The 20488-nt window shown below is 36.2% G+C and overlaps 1 protein-coding gene across 2 annotated transcripts in view; it reads right to left on the bottom strand.

Moving 5' to 3' along the window:
• Positions 1–20046, bottom strand: part of LOC131434878 (serine/threonine-protein kinase BRSK2) — a 42805-nt gene extending 22759 nt beyond the window's left edge. Inside the window, exons 1-4 of one of the 2 annotated variants that reach the window (XM_058602105.1) lie at positions 19260–20046; positions 19056–19150; positions 18743–18828; positions 18179–18319 (exon numbers count right to left, since the gene is read on the bottom strand). In XM_058602105.1, coding sequence (XP_058458088.1) covers positions 18179–18319; positions 18743–18828; positions 19056–19150; positions 19260–19362 — 425 coding nt within the window. In that variant the 5' untranslated portion in view covers positions 19363–20046. The remainder of the gene's footprint in view (positions 1–18178; positions 18320–18742; positions 18829–19055; positions 19151–19259) is intronic. The other variant, XM_058602102.1, reaches the window with a different exon arrangement.
• Between the last annotated feature and the right edge of the window lie 442 nt (positions 20047–20488).

Below are 20488 nucleotides of genomic sequence, written 5' to 3'. Positions count from 1 at the left end.
GTCGCCCAGGTGCACCGCTTAGCTCCTCTGCTGAGGTGACCTCGTCTAGGTCCTTGCATAGAATCATCGTTTCCGGGCATAAAGCTTTCACTTCCGCTCCTTTACCCAACGATTTAGCCAAGAGCTCCTTCATGGTCGAACTGTCGACCATAGGGTCCTTTTTCAACTCGAAAAGCATTTCTCCTTTTTGCGTGCGCCTTTCTCTCACCACGTTCTCACTGAGATTCTTCATGCTGCGTACGTCATAGTCCCGTTAGCCTTGACGAGAACTGCGTCCCCTTTTGGTGTTCTTTGACGAGACACAGACTTTTCGTTCTCCTTCTGCTCCACTTTTCTCCGCTCCTTTCGCTTTTGCTGACTCTTTTTTTTTGTTTTCCGGCCAGCAGCAGTATTCCATCCTTCCTCTTGCTCATCCGTCTCATCAGCGGAGTCCTCGTCTAAGCGTATGGGTTTCTTGGATCCGCCTGGTCTCTCGTCTCCTGGAGATGTTCTTGGCCTCTTTGGAATAATGGAAGCAGATACATTATCCACCCCAGCAACCCCCTCTTTCCCTTGTTTCGTTGAGCTCGCCGGAGCTGCACTGGTGCCTCCCTCCTTCAGAGAACTCTTGATAGCGGTAACTTCAGCGGATGTTAATGTACGTTCCGCTGTGTTTGCTCGTTCTACTATCGTTTCGTACTCTTTGACGGCCGATATTACCGCCTTCCGAATTCTGTGGACCATCTCCTTAATTTTTTTGTGGATGTTGTTCCTTGTGTCCACGAAACTATGGAGCTCATCAATTAAACTATTCGCTTCTAGTACTCTCGGATATTTCAAGTCGTCAAGCCCTTGGACAAAGTCCCTACTGCCCTAGGTGTGTGTGTGTGTGTGTGTGTGTATGCAACATTTTTTTGCATTCACTTTTCTCGAAGATGGCTGAACCGATTTTCATGAACTTAGATTTAAATGAAAGGTCTTGTAACCCCACACAAAGTTCCTGAATTCGAATTTATACGAATCCGACTTCCGGCTCTGGAATTACAGGATGATATGAGCAAAATAAATAAAAAGTGCACTTACTTCTCTCAAGGACGGCTAAACCGATTCTCATAAACTTAGATTTAAATGAAAGGTATAATTGTCCTATATAAAGTTCCTGAATTTTATTTTGATCCAACTTCCGGTTTCGGAGTTACAGCGTGATCAGTGAAAAAATTCTTATTTCAAATTATTTCCTCTCTTTTCTCAGAGATAACGTGACTGATTTCAACAAACTTCAACTATGTTCAACTAGAACTAACAGACAAAAGAACACCATAATTGTCGATTCCTTGAAAAAGGTCCAATAAGGACCGAAACGTCGGAAGAAGAGAAAATAAAGGAGTTCTTAATTTATATAAGACTGAAAAGCCGATACATAACCTTCAGATTTCAACAAACTTAAATTCAAATGAAAGGAGTCATTGTCCTATATAAAGCTTCCAAATTTCATCCGGATCCGACTTCCGATTCCGGAATTACATGGTGAAGTGTTTTAAAATTTGGATACCGTCACTTGAAGCCGCGAAGCGAAACACGGATCTAAATTTTACATAATAGAGGATCTGATATGAAATTGTCGGCAAATAACACGAATGGAATATTATTTCATAATCAACTCTCTGTCGACAATTTTCCAGTTTCATTTCCAAATAGCGTAACGTGGTGCGCTTTTGTGAGAAACCTTTCTACAATTGATCTGATTCTAACTGATTAAAGTCACATTTGGCAGGTGAATTATTTTGTTGAGTTAATGTATTTAAGAATCTTTTTAAAGGGCGGGTAGGGTCTAACATCTTTGAAAGATCATTTATTTTTACCTTTTTTTATATATATAAAAAATAGGTATAGAATTCGCTCAAACTTTCGAAAATTTTTCCGAGGCCCGGAGGGCCGAATGACATATACCAATCGATTCAGCTCGACCAACTGAGCAAATGTCTGTGTGTGTGTGTATGTCTGTGTGTCTGTATGTGTGTTGTCAACTAAGAGGTCGAGATCTCAGAGATGGCTGGACCGATTTTGATCAAACTAGTCGCAAATGAAAGGTCTCCCCGTCACCCAAAACGCTATTGAATGGTTTTGAGATCGGATGTTTACTTTTTGAGTTATTCGAAGTTTTATGTCAAAATTTTCAGTTTTTTGACAGTATCTGTCACAATTGACCTTGAAAACAGAATATGTTTTCAGACTTAGATTCCGCACGATAATACCTATTCAACAAGCCATAGATTGTTAAAATCCGTCCATTTTTAACGGAGAAATCGAAATTTTTGTGTAAACGACTTTTCCCCCTATTCCAGCAGTAGGAGTTTTGAGCGCTGTATGACAAAGCAATGCTTGGGAGCAACGGAAAACACGATTTTTTATTCTGTTACATACAATTGTTTCTAAGTACCAAAAAGACTGTGTACAGCATCCTTTTTCATTACAATTTGCCTCGGATCGATTTTAGCACGGCTCGTTTTTGGCAACATAATCGTTCGAATATGACATATATAAACCAGATGATGGCAGATTTTTTTTTAATTATGTTGTTTTAAACTACTTACAGCAATAAATGCTGGAAGAACATAACATCCATATACCATTCGAATCAGTTCGTCGAGATCAGCAAATGCGTGTGTGACAAATAATTTCACTCAATTTTCTCTGAAAATTTCTTTTCTACAAATTCAGATTCATACGAAAATTCGTATGCTCCCAAACAAAGTTCCTGAATTATGTTTGGTTCCGACCTCTGGTTCTCGTAGATGGCTGAACCGATCTAATATTCAAATGAAATCTAAGAATCATCTAAGATGCAAATGAAAAGTTTCAAGATTCTTTAAAATATCTTGCTCTTTAGTCAGATCCAACTTCCGGTTTCGGGGATAGAGGGTGATTAGTATAAAAATGTCTATTCCACATAAATTAATCAGGTTTATCGGGTAAGCAGATTTGGATAGTCGATAAAAAAATTAACTTTTTTCAGTTTTAGTGGTATTCAGTTGTCGATTCAGAAGGCACCTAAAAATTTAATTCGTGCTATGATTTCTCAAAGATGTCTTCACTGATTTTCAAATATTTTGAAACAAATGTAAACTATACAGCTATTCAGGTGAATTTATCTGACTTCGGCCATACCGATTTTAGAATTCCGGTTCCAGTATAAAATCGTTTCTCAAAGCTCAATCGTTTTCTCAAAAAAGCCTAATCAAATATCAGAAACAAAAATTCAAATTGAATTAAACTTATATACAAAATTAATTAGTTTTATACATACATACAAAAATTAATGAATTTTATCCAATTAAGCTTCAAAGTTGTACTCAAAACTGTAATTTATTCATCATATGGCCATACGAATCGGTTTGGGTTATGCTGGTTCCTGAATACCGGCTCTGGAAGTACCTTAAATTACCGTAAACTCTAAAGTGGAACTTACATATCATGGCATGTTTAATCGATTATCACACTTCTAGATTTAAATTCGATTGTATTTGCAGTTTCGACATTACAGAGTAATGAGTGATTACAATCTCAAATTGTCGCTTAAAACGACGGTCATTAAAATAATGTAATGAAAACTTAAACACCGAGGAATATTCATTCAAAAAACACATGCGGATTGATAAAAAAAGGTATCATCTCACTGCTAGGTGGATTAATCACGTTTTTCTTTGTATTTTAGTAAAACATTGCAAGAATATTTTGTCATATTTGTAAGCCTATCAGAACAAAACAAAAGTCTTTATCTGTGCTTATCTCATACTACAAAGAGGCGAGAGCTCGCCGCACATGCCCAAGAATTCTGCTTCGATTGATTTGAAAATTTGACAAAACATTGCCGGAATGTTTTATTATAACAAAATACAAAGAAAAAAATATGATATTTCGAAAGTGTCCCGATCAACATATCATATCTAAATTATTTCTCTTTTTGATACAAGTTAGAAAATTTTGATATTTTAACTACTAACGAGACCAGACTCAGCACTTGCTACGAAAACATATTTTTGTTATAAACTTGTTACGGCTTGTTGATCGGGGTTAGATCCTACGCCAGAGTTACCATATTCACAGATTTTTCACTAAAACCACCCAATTTTTACCTATTTTGTCACACAGATTCTGTGTCACAGAACACAGATTTTATCAAAACTCACAGATTTCTACAAATTTTTATGCCTATTCAGATTTTCAAAATGTTTTTCACAGATTATGATCGATAATATGTAACACAGATGGTAGACAGATTTTTTAAGTTGAAACACAGATTTTGAAATGGCAACTCTGTCCTACGCGTCCCTAGAAATATAAATTGTTTCCATCGATTTTAAAGACAAAAACGCGTTTTTCTCGAAAGCATGTTTCAAAAGTCTGTGTCCATCGTAATTTAAAAACTGCTTCACCAATCATTTTCAAATTTTGCACAAACATTCCCTCTCATAGAAACGATACGAACTTTTCAGCCGATCTGTTACTCTGTACATATAAAATACCCAACCCCAACGTTTTCTTTTTCGTGTTTTGTTACTTTGGGAAGGTTTTACAGCTACAAAATAGCGTATTTTTTCGTGAAAATTGAGATTTGACTTGAAACAACAACCAAAATTAAAAAAATTTAAATTTAAAATAAAAACGTAAGGGTATAAACACCATTTAGTACAACTGGGATTTTTTGACTTCTGATAATTTCGCGCTTAGATACAGTGGACATCGCAAATCATGATTTCTAAAACGCGTCCTTGAAAAAATTTCGTCACTTACTCATTTCTCAAAATTATTTTGAATTTATATTTTTGAATTCTAAAAAAATCTCAAAAATGGTATTTTGCCTTTCTAATATAGAAAGACGGAGTGTCATATTCCTTTCGACTCAACTCGTCAAGATCGCAAAATATTTGTGTATGTATGATCGTGCGTGTGTCTGTGTGTGCTTGTGTATGCGTGTATGTGCAAAACATTTGCACTTAATTTTCTCGGAGATTGAACCTGAACCGATTTTCACAATCTTGGATTCATTTGAAAGGCCATACTTTCCCATCGAACGCTTTTAAATCCGGATCCAACCTCCGGTTCCAGAGTTACATACTCGTATAATAATGCTGATTTCTATTTGGATACAAATTCTGGCTCCGAAATTACATGGCCATATGAAACATAAAATAAACTGCAGGTAGGTGGATCAAAACAGGTAACACACTTCCACCTTCCCCTCAATTAGATGATATTATAACAAGAGAAGATTGAATAGATATTAAAACAGAAGAATATTAAATTGTATAATATTTTTACCTCTGATTTTCCAAATCTACGGAGGTCGTGGGAATGATATGTCTATTGACCACGGTCCTATACTTGCTAATATAGGCACCTCACAGGATTAAGCCAAGAAGGACTCAATCAATCAATTTTTAAAGATTGCTTTATGGTCCTTGAAAGACCTAAATAGTTCAATTCATTTTACCTAGAACGAGATCGAGTGCATTTCCTTTGAATGTCAAACTGCATGTTTTGTTCATTGAAAAACAAGCCGCCTTAAACATAGTTTTAACTGTTTTGATCAATACCCAACGGAAAAACAGAATGGAAAAGGAATAGGAACCTGATTACCTGACTACATAGAAAAAACTTCACCAAATGCAACAACAACTCAATAACTCCCAATTAGCCTACAGCTTCTTTCATGATATCAAACAATAGTTTTAAAATTGAACGGTTTGTCATGGAATTTAATGGTTGGGAACGAATTCCGACAAAAATCGATGCAATTTTCAATTGAATCGATTCACTGTTTGTATTTGTTAATAAGTTTATTTTTATAGATTTCTACCCCCATTTCTACATGAAGATTTACAATTATTCCTCCAAAGTATCACAGTTTCGAACTCTAATAAACAGTGCAATGCTCGTTTGTAAAATGAGCTGAGAAAGCTTATTATATTCTCTTTATTTCTGTTAATAGGTTTCCTTCGATAAATTTCTAAATCAACTGAATTGCGTTCAGAATTGCTGTTGCACATCAATTAGAATACTACTTTGAATTTAGTGAACCGGGGCAAAATCAACTAGAGCATATACTTGTTAATTTATTTCAGTTCTCAACTAAATTCACCAACTAATCTCAAAAGTGAACGAAACGAAATATTTCCACGTCCAATGATCAGAAATTCCATAATGATACAGCACAAACATTCACGGATATGGATTGTAATTAGTATTATTATAAGAAATAATTGTTCGTTAGCACTGTCAAATCTCCGAAATAATAGCAGTTTAAACGATTTGACGTTGCCCTATTAAAAAATTTGCCCAACAGGCTTTTCTTATTAGCTCCATGATTCAACACTAACTGCGCTGGATTTATGACCTTTTGTCACGTATTAACAGGTCATGATATAGCACACATTCCTAGCCTACTGTTAATTGTGGTGACCGTTTTTCGACCACATTAATGTAATTTTATCAAAGAGAGAATATTCGACCACAGCGCTTTTGTGTGTGTGTGTGTGTTTATTTATCACGATGCATACACTCAAAACGAGCCCACTTATTCTTTGTTGCAAACCCACTGAAAGTGATAAATAACGTGGCACGCGTTAGGGAAATGTTGCCTTTCCTATTCGTGGGGTATTTTCTTCCGTCAGAATTTCCTGATGCACAAAAGAGAATCAAAAAGGATCAAACATTTTTCCAATACTGCAAAAGAAACTGTTAATATAAACCCATCTCTAAAATGTCCATACTATAATTTGTAGAGTCTTCCCTTGCGATCTAAAAATACAAACTCAGGCAGGTGATGCTCGATTATCAAACTGAAATTTAATACCGTTTTTCTCGGCCAGAATTTTTACCAGTAGGTAAGTAGCATAGCACGAAAGCACATTGAAATAATATAACATAAGGAAATAATGTATTTGAGGTCGTGAAGTGACTAGTCTTCGTCCGAGTCGAGACAAATTATGCATTAGATTAGACCGGTTCCGAACGATAAACATAGAACATGACCAAATGAATGCAACACCTGTGGTCAATATCGACCTATTTTTTTCCTAGTTGAGGTTATTTCTAATTCGTGTATGTCAACGATGACGTCAAAAGATCAATGGAATATATTTACTCATTCAAAAAATCGTTATTCATTTACACTCTGTGGATAGTATCATGAAGTTGAATTTTCTCAGAGAACAGTGCTATAAAGACTGTCCCAGAAAGTATGGACGCAACCAAAAACCTCTGCCATTTCGCAATGGTTCAGAATCTGTTAATTTTTATGACTGCGTCCTGTTGTTTACACTCTTCTCTAACCACTTGTGCAGTTGTTTATTCGTTTTCATTTGTTTGTTCCGAAATGCGTGGACTTTCAGCAGAACAACGTCGAAAAATTGTGTACAAATGGTGCACAGAACGCGGACTGTCACTGAGAAAGATAGCAAAAATGGAAGGAGTAAATGAAAAAGCCGTGCGAAATGCAATCAGGAAGTTCGGTGAGAATAACACCTTTGAGGATAAACGGAAAACGAGTCAAAAAAGGTCCTGCTAACCCTCAGTTGGATAAACGTATACTGAAGGCGTTCGAGCAAAAGAAGGAGGGTTCAGTTCGGGATGTGGTCAAAAAAGTGGGCACTTCGAAGTCAAATGTTCTTCGTGCTAAAGAACGTTTGAATCTTCGAACCTATAAGAAGCAGAAACAACCAAAACGTAGTCCGAAACAAGAAGCATCGATCAGGCCGAGGTTTCGAAAGCTGTACAATACGATTCTTGCTGGAACTTTCAACTGCATAATCAATATTATACGGTCCGAGAAGGGCAAGTGTTAAACCAGTCCGAGACATCGATTGAAGTCGAAAAATTTGGTATGAAAGCTATGGTCTGGCAAGCAATTTGTAGCTGCGGTAAGATTTCGAAACCCTTATTCACCACTGCTTCAATGAACAGCGAAATATACATCAAGGAATGTTTACAAAAACGACTTCTACCCATGATTCGAAGCCACAAGGATCCTGTTGTGTTCTGGCCAGATCTTGCTTCTTGCCACTACTCGAAATCAACGGTAGAATGGTATACTACCAAAAATGTCACTTTCGTCCCAAAAGACAACTTCAACCAATTGAGGAATTTTGGGCATTAACGAAGGCACATATTAGGAAACATGTCTCGGCAGCCGAAACCATTCAACAGTTCGAAAAAGATTGGAAAAAAGTGTCAAAACTCGCCAAGAAGTCTGTACGGAATTTAATGAGGAACGTTCGCAAGAAGGTGCGCCAGCTAGTCTACAATGGCTAAGTAGCAAATGTTGAGAATAATATTCTGTTGTTGTAGTCCAATATTATCAATATATCGAATAAAATTTGAATATCTAACACTTGCACGGAACGACCGAAATTAGCTCTGCGCCTAATTCGTATTACTGTTTTTGAATTAGTTGATTTTAACAACAAAATTTCCAAAATAACTATAAAATTAGTTAAAACTGAGAATTTATTTGCTGAAAAAAACTCTTATTTTTAGAGAATGTGTTTAGTTGGCGAATATTCTGGACACAAACCAGCAATATCTCAATCCAACACGAAATTCTCATTGATAACTAATTTTGTTTTTAAAATCAGAAAATTTGTTTCTATTTATCTATCACCAGTTTATTAGCCACAAAATTCATGAGAAGTGTCAAAACAAAACAATCCAATAAAAAGCTAAAAGGGACAGTCTCGTTGAAACTGCTTGCAAATTGTTTAGATGTTTTACGCATGTGTTACGATATATCCATATATAAATTTCTAAACCGGTATGTAAAAATGACGTAAACTGTTAGTGGAAAGTGTATTTATTCAGAATTTGTGCGCATTTGAAGCGATTGTGCGTAATAATGTTTTTACGCGGAACAGTGAATTGAGTTTCGAATGTTGCACTCTAATTGTACATGTCAAATGATGTTTTTTGTATCTTCCAACCTTCCGGGCCACGCCGTTCGATGTACTACTTGTATTCGGTTTTTATTTTCCGATTGCTCTAAGTTTTCAGTGAGAGAGTCGATTTCGCGAAGTCGAATGAAGAAAACAGCGATTTAGAAGAAAAATGTTCAAAAAGAAGTTTATGTTTCGCTTATGTCTATTTCTCCAATACAACATCGTATTTATACCTGCCAATATAGAAAAGACAACCGCGACTGAAATTTTTTTCGGTAGTGGTGTGCCATCTAGTGGCTAGTAGTCATTACGGTGCGTTATTTCGGCGACAGAGCGCCATATAGCTGCAAATTGCAGAAACCAATTCAACCATTTATGTTGGTTGAAAACAACGTTTTATTTCTCTAATTCAACTAAAAAATTAGTTGAATGGATATGAAGTGTGCCTTAGCTAAGAAATGACAATTGGTGAATTCAACTAAAAAAATAGCCATTTCAATAAACATTTTATTATTATCAAGGAAATTAGAATTAAAAAATCTAAATTAGCAAAAGTAAGATTTTTTTAGTTGTCTCAAAAAATAACTAACTAAAATCAGAAAATCAACTAATTTTTTCGCCAAAATGCTGATATCGGTCTTTCCGTGTGTGAATTATTTACAGCGAAATCAAAGTGCGTCCATACTTTCTGGGACAGTCTTTAATAGTCAGTAGTCAAAAGTCAGTAGTGCGGATAATGAAAAAAAATCTTGACGAACGTCTGAACAGCTTCCGCAGATAAATGTCACCAACTGTATTGTGAAGAGTGCCTTACAGTTAGATTTCATGTTCATATGTATTCAACATCGTGTCAACAGTTGGGTAGTAGATGATTTAATATTTATTGAGTTTACTGGAACCTCATTATTCAAACGAATCGAGAAAAAAAACGGAAAAAAGATTTATTTTCTTCCTTTTTGAACCATTCATTCCGACAATTCATTTACTCCACTCTATTGAAGTGAAAAATGATGACACACGTATGATCATCGATGCACGTATGCTGTAATGAATCCTTTGATTCAAAGTTCAAAATAGATCAATATCTGGACGAAAGAAATTAAATGAATATCAGAATTATTTTGATGAAGTAAACACAATAAAGGTTTTCCACTGTGCTTTCAGGGAAATCTACCACAAATTAAACAGTTCGAATCCGTTTTGATGTCGATGAAATAACAAATTTCCGCGTCAACTTTTGAACACTCTGTTTTTCAACTTCAGTGACCATTCTATTCCACCATCTCTTCATCTCTAAAACACTTGCAACATCCACTCCAAAATTGGGGGCAATTAGGTTGAGTTGAGTTCCTTTGCAATACACTGAAATGCCTCACGGCAGTGGCAGCTAGCCAAATTCGACTAGTGAAAATTGACTCGGAAGGCCAAGTCGCATAGATCATTCGACTCAGCTCGTCGTGTTGAGCAATATTTGTGTGTGAGTGTCAAATATTGTTTTTAATTTTTAATTAATGATCTTAACGTTTTTTAAATTACTTTAGAATTCTGTTCGGATCTAGCGTTTGCTTTTGCAAATACAAGGAAAATACCCCAAACATTTACAGGGAGAATGTGTTTCAAAAATTTCAAACCGCCATTTGCTTTAAATGACGAAGCAAAACACGTACAAATTCTTCAAAATTTTGCCTAAAACTGTTTTAATAGATAGTTAATGTTAATTCATTCCCATGCAATCTGTTTTGTATTATCATTATGACAATAAGATTTGTAGAAAAATCCAACAGCTGATTTTTCCACGAGTGATAATGAAAAGAACTTTTAGGATGAAAACTTGCCAAACACTGGCTTTGATGATTTTTCCGGAACAATTCTTTAACTACTAATGTACCGTTTAGTTCCACTATGTCACGTCATTATACTCTCACAAAGTCACTTTAGTAAACTTATAAAACCGATACACTGAGGAAGGATGTAAATAACATTCCGAAATACGTATCTGTATTATAACGTTTGATACATTTTTGTGAAAATAGTGACTGTGGAAATAATGACTTTGTGAAAGTGTAATGACGTGACATAGTAGAATCGAACATAGTAGAAGCTTCAACGGAAATCTTAAGCAGAAAGCTTGAAATTTTTATCTGCAGCTACAAATCATATGCCAAATCAGAAATTTTCTAGCGCATTCCTCAGCAAAAATAATTTTATATCTATCGGGAATAACTCGTCGGGTCATGACCAAATACATGCATTTTCCCAGAAATATGATTTTTAATATAATTTCCGATCTCGTGTATTGCTCATTTGATTCTGTCCCAGCGTCCGATTGGGCTGCTTGTTGACATAATAACAATGATCGCTGTCGTCCGAAAAACCAAGAAGCATGTGAAATTAATGGTTCCGTTTCTCTGCACGCTGGATTTTCGAACAATTTTTTTTTTATTTCTTTTTAATAACTATTTATTGGAATATGAGTTAAAATTAAATAATTAAGATTTAAATTAGGTGTTCAGTAGGGTGGGACAGGGTTGTATGGGAAAAATTATTTTCTCGCTCCACCAAACTTTTCGTGTTCCTTTTGGGTCCCATAGAAACTATGCAAAATTTTAGCTCGATAGGAGAAACTATATTTTCGCGCCCGCGTTTCAAAGTTTGTATGGGATTTAGTATGGAAAACTAACTTTTAACAATAAAATCATCTGGAGGTCAGCCTATACACTCAAAAAATCAGCGGGCATATAATTTTTGTAGGAAATTTAATGAGGAAGAAAACCTTCGAAGACTGTAACATAATCCGACATCTGTAAAAAATGTTATTAAAGAAAAGCCGACACAAGGTCCGAACGATGGCTCATTCGTTAATGTATCTAGCACCACTGCTGCTAGTGGTGGTAATATGAGTTTGCTTTCTTTTATTGTGCTACAACGGTTGATCTGAGTTGTTTGATGTCTTCACAATAGTTGCTCGGTGTAGTTTGAAGATTTTTTTAAACTTAAAAACCATGTTCCAAAACTCACTGTAAAGACACACAAAAAACTAACTTTTTTATTTGAAGAAATACAATTTTGAAGTCTTCCACAATATTGTTAATAAACTCAAATACTATAACTATGTCGAAGACATAAACCATCTGCCTAATATGGTTTAGAAGATATGGATGATTTCATTTAATATTATGAAAAAAACATTGATTCCAAGTTTTTCTTTTTCTTATTTTTCTATCGTCCATATCTTTTAAACCATATGAGACAGATGGTTTATGTCTTCGACAAAGTTATAGTATTTGAGTTTATCAACAATATTGTGGAAGACTTCAAAATTGTATTTCTTCAAATAAAAAAGTTAGTTTTTTGTGTGTCTTTACAGTGAGTTTTGGAACATGGTTTTTAAGTTTAAAAAAATCTTCAAACTACACCGAGCAACTATTGTGAAGACATCAAACAACTCAGATCAACCGTTGTAGCACAATAAAAGAAAGCAAACTCATATTACCACCACTAGCAGCAGTGGTGCTAGATACATTAACGAATGAGCCATCGTTCGGACCTTGTGTCGGCTTTTCTTTAATAACATTTTTTACAGATGTCGGATTATGTTACAGTCTTCGAAGGTTTTCTTCCTCATTAAATTTCCTACAAAAATTACATGCCCGCTGATTTTTTGAGTGTATAGGGTGACCTCCAGATGATTTTTTTGTTAAAAGTTAGTTTTCCCATACTAAATCCCATACAAACTTTGAACCGCGGGCGCGAAAATATAGTTTCTCCTATCGAGCTAAAATTTTGCATGGTGCTTATGGGACCCAAAAGGAACACGAAAAGTTTAGTGGAGCTGAAATCAATATTTTGTCCCACCCTAGTGTTCAGCCACAAGTGGTGACTTTTCAGCCCTATTATATACATGATTTGGTTATTACCATGAAGACATCATTTGCTTCCGCAATTCTGAGATTTTTGTGTAGGGAAAATTCTTCGAACATTTAATAAATCCATCAAACATATGAACGTGACGGACGTCGCTCTAACTTTTCTGAAGCTTAAAGCAAGAATATATAGTAATTATGCGGATGAACTTGAAAATAAATCTTTTATTGCTTTTATGCTATATATTTTATTTTGTGTCGATTTGTATTTCAAACTACTAAGGCTATGGGTCCGCTCGCGAGTTTGATTTATATTTTCTGACAACGAAAAAAATTCTATGTCCAGATCTTAAGTAAAGATAACTTATACTTCAGTAAAAAAATATCCCAAATATCAAAATATTGACAAAAGAAGTAAGTGTTTTTCGAAGGTCTTCATACGTTTTCTGTATTGCAATTATTATACCACTGGATATCATTTTGTTTTCAGTGCAAAATAAACCGAAATAACTTTCCATCCGTCAAACTTTGAAATGAGCAGCAGTTTTTAGTTAAATTTAACTACTCGATGAAAAATATTTCGCTATATGATCCACGGCCTAAAAGTAAATTATGTCAAAATTTTGCCCAAAATTTACTTCGAAAACTTAGAACTATTTGTAAAAGAAGTAGCTTTCATGTTGAAACAATCAAATGGCTTTTCGAATTGATTGTCCTCTGGTTCTCGTTGTTGAAATCGACTATCACAAAATTAGTCAAATACTAGCTGACCCGTCGAACTTCGTCTCGCCCAAAAATTATTTGTTCCCATTTATGTGTTCGGAGAGCAGAAACGACTAAGTGGTTAACGTTTCTCTATTTTTCTAATTACTTAACCTACAATCAACGAAATTCGACACACATTCGCTTTTGCCCAAAACAAGAAATATCACCCAAAATTATCGTGAACATGTGTACAGCTTTTAAGCATCGATAATGTTTTCTCAGATCTTGTTTTGTACGTTGCCCAAAAGTGGATATTTTTAGATACGAGGGAACTTTTGGTGACTTGGAGAGACGACGCTTACAGTTTAAGTTGATATTGATCTTACCAATTTGGGCATTCTTCTCAGCAAGAATGGCTTTTAACTCATCAAAGAACGCTCTCTAGCAATTCTTCACACGATTCAATCAGTGCCATCAAAGAGAGACGGATATCATCTCAACAACAAAACACCTGCATGATTAATTTAACATTGAATGGAAACCAGTGCGAAAACGATCTTCTCTCGATGACCCGTTTGAGCATCACGGGTGAGCACGTCAGGGTAGGGATTTGCTGTGAAGCAATTCTCGTTTTGCGATCCGATTCTATACGGGCAGTGGATAATTGTGATAGAATCATTTTACTATTGCCGCTTATTCTAACTATATATTTTCATAGACACAACTTATGCGAGGTTATATATAAGTTGTGTCTATCAAAATATCTGTGAATGCCCAACACAAATGTTTTGAAATTCCACACAGCGCCGATTATTGCAAAATTGTATCTATTTTGGTAAGGACCGTGAAATACTCGCAGTATAAGGTAGAGAGAAAAAATGTAGAAAAATTCTCTCGCGGTTCATGCATTGAAAGGCAGCGAGTTCTTGTAGCATCATCTACCAGATTGACGATGTTGTATACAATGTAGAGAAATAGTCTCAATCCATCTTGAATATTGATATCTAATTGCCATTTATTATGTGCGCTTCGTGTAATCTAAATCATTCGAAAGCAATATACAAGGAAAATCTCTTAGTTTGACCTTAGCGCTTCTACATCACAAACTTTTCATTGATTCACAATGACCAATATTACTCATCTGACTCCATTAAAAACAATCTATCAACTGGTGAACTTTTTTCTATTTTCTTCTGCCTACAGCGGTATTTCCAGAACAGTCATATACATTCCGCCAGTCATTTATGTCGTTTTCGCTTCATGCCAAACCTAACCCAGGTTCTCTCCACTCAAAACAATTCGTTGCGCGCCAAACAATTTTTTCGACTATCTAGTATTCTTTCCTTCGATGGTCAAACCCTTATGCAACTCGTTGCGCACCAAACATCAATCGTAGATCTTGCAATCATTGGCGATTTTTTCAACGGAAAATTCCATTGTCCATACAAATCAACAATATGGATTTTTCCCACTTTTCCGGCAAGTTTTCAATATTTTTTTATGTACGAAAAAAAAACTGGGTAAAAACTGATCAAACAAAAAAAAGAATCATGTAAATCCGTCCATCCTTTCTTACGTGATGCGATTACAAAGAATGATCTCTGCATTTTTATATACCTTATGATCAAAAAAGAACCGGAATATTCATTTTAAAATTCCCGCGCTTGTCCAATCGGTAAACTTTTATTCTCTCAACGTTGGCAACACTTTTATACACATTCTGTCAAATTTTGACGCATATCGTACGATTAGTTTTTATTTGGCGTCTATACAAAGAAGAAGTTTGTGTTGCAAACGGATTTAAGTGTTCCGAAACGTTGAAAATGTTAGAAAAGGCCTTTGGTGAATCGTGTCTAGGAAAACACAGGCATACGAGTGGTATAAACGCTTCAAAGGTGGTCGTACAAGCTTGGATCATGATGAGATCCCTGGCCGCCCAACAACATCTGTTACTGAAGAAAACATTGAATCGGCGAAGCAAATCGTGTTGCAAAATCGTTCTGTACCGATTAGAGAGATTGCTGGGTTGTTGGGCATCTCTTCTGGATCAACCGAACACATTTTAACTGATGTTTTGGGTTTGAAACTCGTCGCTTCTCGGCTGGTGCCAAAAAAGCTGAATTTCATTCAAAAACAGCGTCGTGTTGATGTGGCCAAAGAGATGATTTCCAACGCAGATAGTGACTCCATATTCATAACTGGTGATGAGGTGTGGATCTATGAATATGACGTCGGAACCGCACAACAATCGACCGAATGGCGCTTCGAAGGCGAGCCGAAACCATCCATTATAAAAATCGCCACAAGAAAATTTTTCAACTTCTTTGTATAGACGCCAAACAAAAACTTATTTATTTATTTATTTATTTATTTATTTATTTATTTATTTATTTATTTATTATTAGGACAATGCTCATCTGACAACAAGTCTTAATGAACTAGACTATAAACTAATAAAACTAATTAAAAATGGTAATAATTAAACTTATACTATAGCAACCGACGATGAAACTGTAAAGAGGTCATATTGAAGTCAAACACATCGCTGAATTCGTTGAAACGGCGAGTCATTGCAAAAATCGGGCTGTTGCTAGCATAGTTGGTATTCCGCAGATCAGTGTGCAGTAAGGATCGAGGCCGAAGAACACGTGCTGGAGCATACAGATTAATCTGTGATCGAAGATCTGGAACATCATATTCAGCCAGTAATAGCTTAGATACAAAAGTGGCTTGTGAAGCACGTCGACGATCAGCTAAAGCTTTAATCCCCGATAGTTGACAACGATCTTCGTACGGTGGAAGGCTCAACGGGTTACTCCATGGTAGTCCCCGTAAAGCATAACGCACGAATTTACGTTGCACAGCTTCTATCCTTTGAATCCATAAAGCGTTGTATGGACACCAAACAACATTCGCAAATTCCAGCTGTGAACGAACCAATGAGCAATATAGCGATTTTAAACAAAGTGGGTCACGAAATTTACTCGAGATTTTAAATATGAATCCAAGTAAACGGTTTGCTTTGTCAATCGTTGCTGAAAGATGGCGGGTGTACGTTAGTTTTTCATCCAGAATAACACCTAGATCTTTGACGTGATCAACGCGTTGCAGTTGAGTGCCAGCGACGGTGTAATTAAAATTAAACATGCTTCTCGTACAATGATAGCTTATGACGGAACATTTAGAAACACAGAGATCCATTTTGTTTCTTACACACCATTCGTAAAACATATTAACAAGATGTTGCAACTCACGGCAATCAGCTTCTTTGCGAATAACGAGAAATATTTTCAAATCGTCAGCAAAAAATAATTTGCCACCATGTCTTAAGACAAATACAGCATCGTTCACAAACAACGAAAAAAGAAGTGGTCCTAGAGTACTTCACTGAGGAACTCCTGAGATACTTGCAAATGGTTCAGACACAGTATTTCCAATTTGTACGAGAACTTTACGGTTAACGAGATATGTTCGGAGCCATTGACAAAATCTGATCGTAAATCATAGTTTGCCCAGCTTGGTTAACAAAATTTCGTGATTCACAGAGTCAAAAGCAGCTTTAAGGTCAGTGTAGACCGTGTCTATCTGGAATTTGTTGGACATTTGCTCGGTGCAAAACGATGTGAAACAAACGAGATTTGTCTCAACCGACCGACCAGGGAAGAATATGCGTCAAAATTTGACAGAATGTGTATAAAAGTGTTGCCAACGTTGAGAGAATAAAAGTTTACCGATTCGACAAACGCGGGAATTTTAATATGAATATTTCGGTTCTTTTTTGAACATAAGGTATATAGATTCGAAGGAAAATATTGAAAAATTATCCAAACTGAGCTCCGCACTTAAAGAATTTTCCATTCACATCAAGATGAGCACATTTTTGTTAATAAACTTATAAAACCGATACACTGAAGAAGGATGTAAATAACATTCCGAAATACGTATCTGTATTATAACGTTTGATACACTCTCGGAAAAATAATGACTGTGAAAATAGTGACTTTGTGAGAGTGTAATGACGTGACATGGTGGAATTCAACGGTACAACAACAGTACTATTAGCGATATTTTTGTTTTTTCAGTGCAGGATACAACTTGGATTTTCTCCAATATTCAATGCCCACACAATTGAAGGGTTTGTAATTTTTCTCCGTTCAAAAATAATCGGTGAAAGACAGTCTAGACCAATTATGGAAAAACAAAAATGCAAAGTGGCTTTTTGTGTCCAGAAAGTTTGATTGAAGTCTGAGAGATGTGTACGAGTTGTTAGGAAATTCGTCATCTAATATTCTCGGATTCCAAAATGTGGAAGCTCGGCGATATTTCCGAGATAAGAAACAAACTTTACAATCACGCAATGCCTAACAAAGTGCTTGATTAAAATCAAAATTTTCACCTATTTCATTGATTATTATTAAAATTAATCATGAATAATCAATGAATATATATATATATATATATATATATATATATATATATATATATATATATATATATATATATATATATATATATATATATATATATATATATATATATATATATATATATATATATATATATAGCATATAACCGCAAAAACATCTCATTCGTCGTCGTCGTCCCAGTAGACGCCCATGTTTTCTTTCGGCTACCTCATATCTAACTATCGGCTTCCACAAAAATAGGAACAAGCCTTGGGTAGTCCCAGTTACTTACCAGATTGAATGCGAATGACAGAAATCCAGCGCGGAGATTATTTGGCGGAAAAATTTGCGCGCCTCCTTCGGTGTCAGCCGACCCTTTTTCACCAGATAATCGAACAGTTCCCCACCGGAAACGTGCTCCAGAACCAGATATCTGCGGGAATGAGTGATTCTTAGTTGGATTTGGTCTCACCAAAAAAAACAACATCAAATTGTTCCAAACACTTCACAAGCACTGTCCTTTGTTTATCCACGAATGGTGTCATTAGGGGTATGTTACACAAGCGAACCAAAACGGAAAATTTAGCGACAAACGATTGCGGGGAAGGGTGCACAAAGAAGGGCCACTTGTTTTGTGTTGCATTATTGATTGGGTTTTTCAATATTTAATTTCACATGCTTTCGTTGGCCTTCCATTTGTTTTCACTGTGCTTATTAGAACCGATAAAAGCAGGCTTTGGCACTCATCACTTTGTCTCCTGCTCACTCACACTGATTCGACATCAGAAAAAAAAACAGAAAACGAGCTAATAATCCATGCTTAGTAGGCCGGTGTGTTGAGGAAGTTGAAACTTACAAATATTTCCGATTTTCATAAACATCCGTCAGGCCAAGGACATGTGGGTGGTCAATTAGTTTCATTATAGCTATTTCTCTTTCCACCTGGCAGTTGAAAAGTTTATTTCGATTCGTGTGTTAGCCATCGTCGTTGAATTTATGCAATTATTGATGTTGTTGTTATTGTATGGGATTCCCCGCATTAGTGCAGGGAGGTTACACGAGAGGATAAAGAAGAATGAGAAAAAAGATAGAAAGGATAATAAGTAAATTAGATTGACCATGTGTAATTTTTTTTCTTCTAGAGTGATTCAGAAGAAACGGATAATTACTTTCATAAGCACTGATTCACTAAGCTTTTCTCGATTGATAATTTTAATAGCCACTTTTTTCGCGGTGACACAATGCACTCCCAGTTTCACAAGACCTGCGAAAAGAAAAAAAAATAATCACGAAATGAGATGTTGACCTTCGGTTCACTATTTCATTGTGTTCGATGTAGATTCGAGAGGACATTTGAAGCACGATCCTCTTACCGGTTTGACCTTTCCCGAGAGTTCGTTCCAGACGGTAAGGCCCCACGTATTGATGGGCCTCTGTTGAAGGGGTGCTATTTTCTTTCTGTACTTCTCTGCTCATTTTTGGAACAAAGCTTAAAGATTTTATGATGGCCTTTCGATATAATTTAGGCAAAACTTCTAGGAAGGATCCTCGCTATTTTCCAAGGAAAAACTAACGAGAAGGGACACCACTTTCTATCTTTCAAAGCAATCACTTAGTACAATCAGTACTTCCTGAACGATGTTAGCTAATCGAAACCCGATGAATTATCACAATATCACTTTTTCCTTCATGCTTGATCACCACCGAAGCCTAGAGTTTCCATCGTGCAGAAAGCAAATCATATTTCAGCTTACACTCCACTTTAAAACCATCAGAAACAGACGAATTCAATGCCTTGAATTCTCCACCTTATTTGAAAAATCAATATTTCTACATACACGCGAGAAGCAATGTCGGAGTGCCGAGAGTCGAGCCGAGCTGCCCAGCAGTGGTTTCGGCAAAGCGTAAAACTTTTCTTGTGCAGTCCGTCGTGCACTTCCTGTTCTTGTGCACTTCGTTTTTATCCAAAAATCTGGCACTGGAATACCAAATTTCTCCACTTTCAAACGCGCACTATCCAATCAAAGTGACTCTGTTTTTTTTCTTCGTTCGACCGAATTCGACACAGCCCGACGACGTCTGTCACGATGGGATCCTCGCGAAGGATTAGCGCTGACAGGTTCGGCTTCAATGGCGATTTCCACACATATCAAGCAGAAACTGAGTACTCAGTAGTGACATTTTCCATGCAAGGAAACAAACCTCACGAAAGTGACTACGGCGAGAGCACTTTCCTTCCTCAATTTCTGTGTATGTATGTATTATCGCTCTGTCTCTTGTGGTGAGCAGATCACCCTTCCGCCCACCAGCAAGGATACGTTGGTGGTCGCTTGGTGTGAATGCAATGTCAAACATCCACCCAAACCGACCTCACTGGTAAGCAGAGAGTGAGGGGTTAAAGTGAGCGAACAACTGTGAGAGTTACAAATTTTGAAAAGAATTGATGAAAATGTCTGCGTGAGTGCTTAGTAGGCGGCATGTGCAAATATTTACATCCTTCACAATAAGAAACATGCGTTTACAAAAGACTATCGTTATTTAATGGCACTACGTTTAACGACCCATTTCGAAAGGTTTAGATGTTAATTTCAAATAATCGGAT

This window comes from Malaya genurostris, chromosome 3, assembly GCF_030247185.1.
Source record: "Malaya genurostris strain Urasoe2022 chromosome 3, Malgen_1.1, whole genome shotgun sequence".
NCBI lineage: Eukaryota > Metazoa > Arthropoda > Insecta > Diptera > Culicidae > Malaya > Malaya genurostris.
Note: the sequence above shows the minus strand (reverse complement) of the source record. Positions and strands in the feature narration are given on the sequence as shown.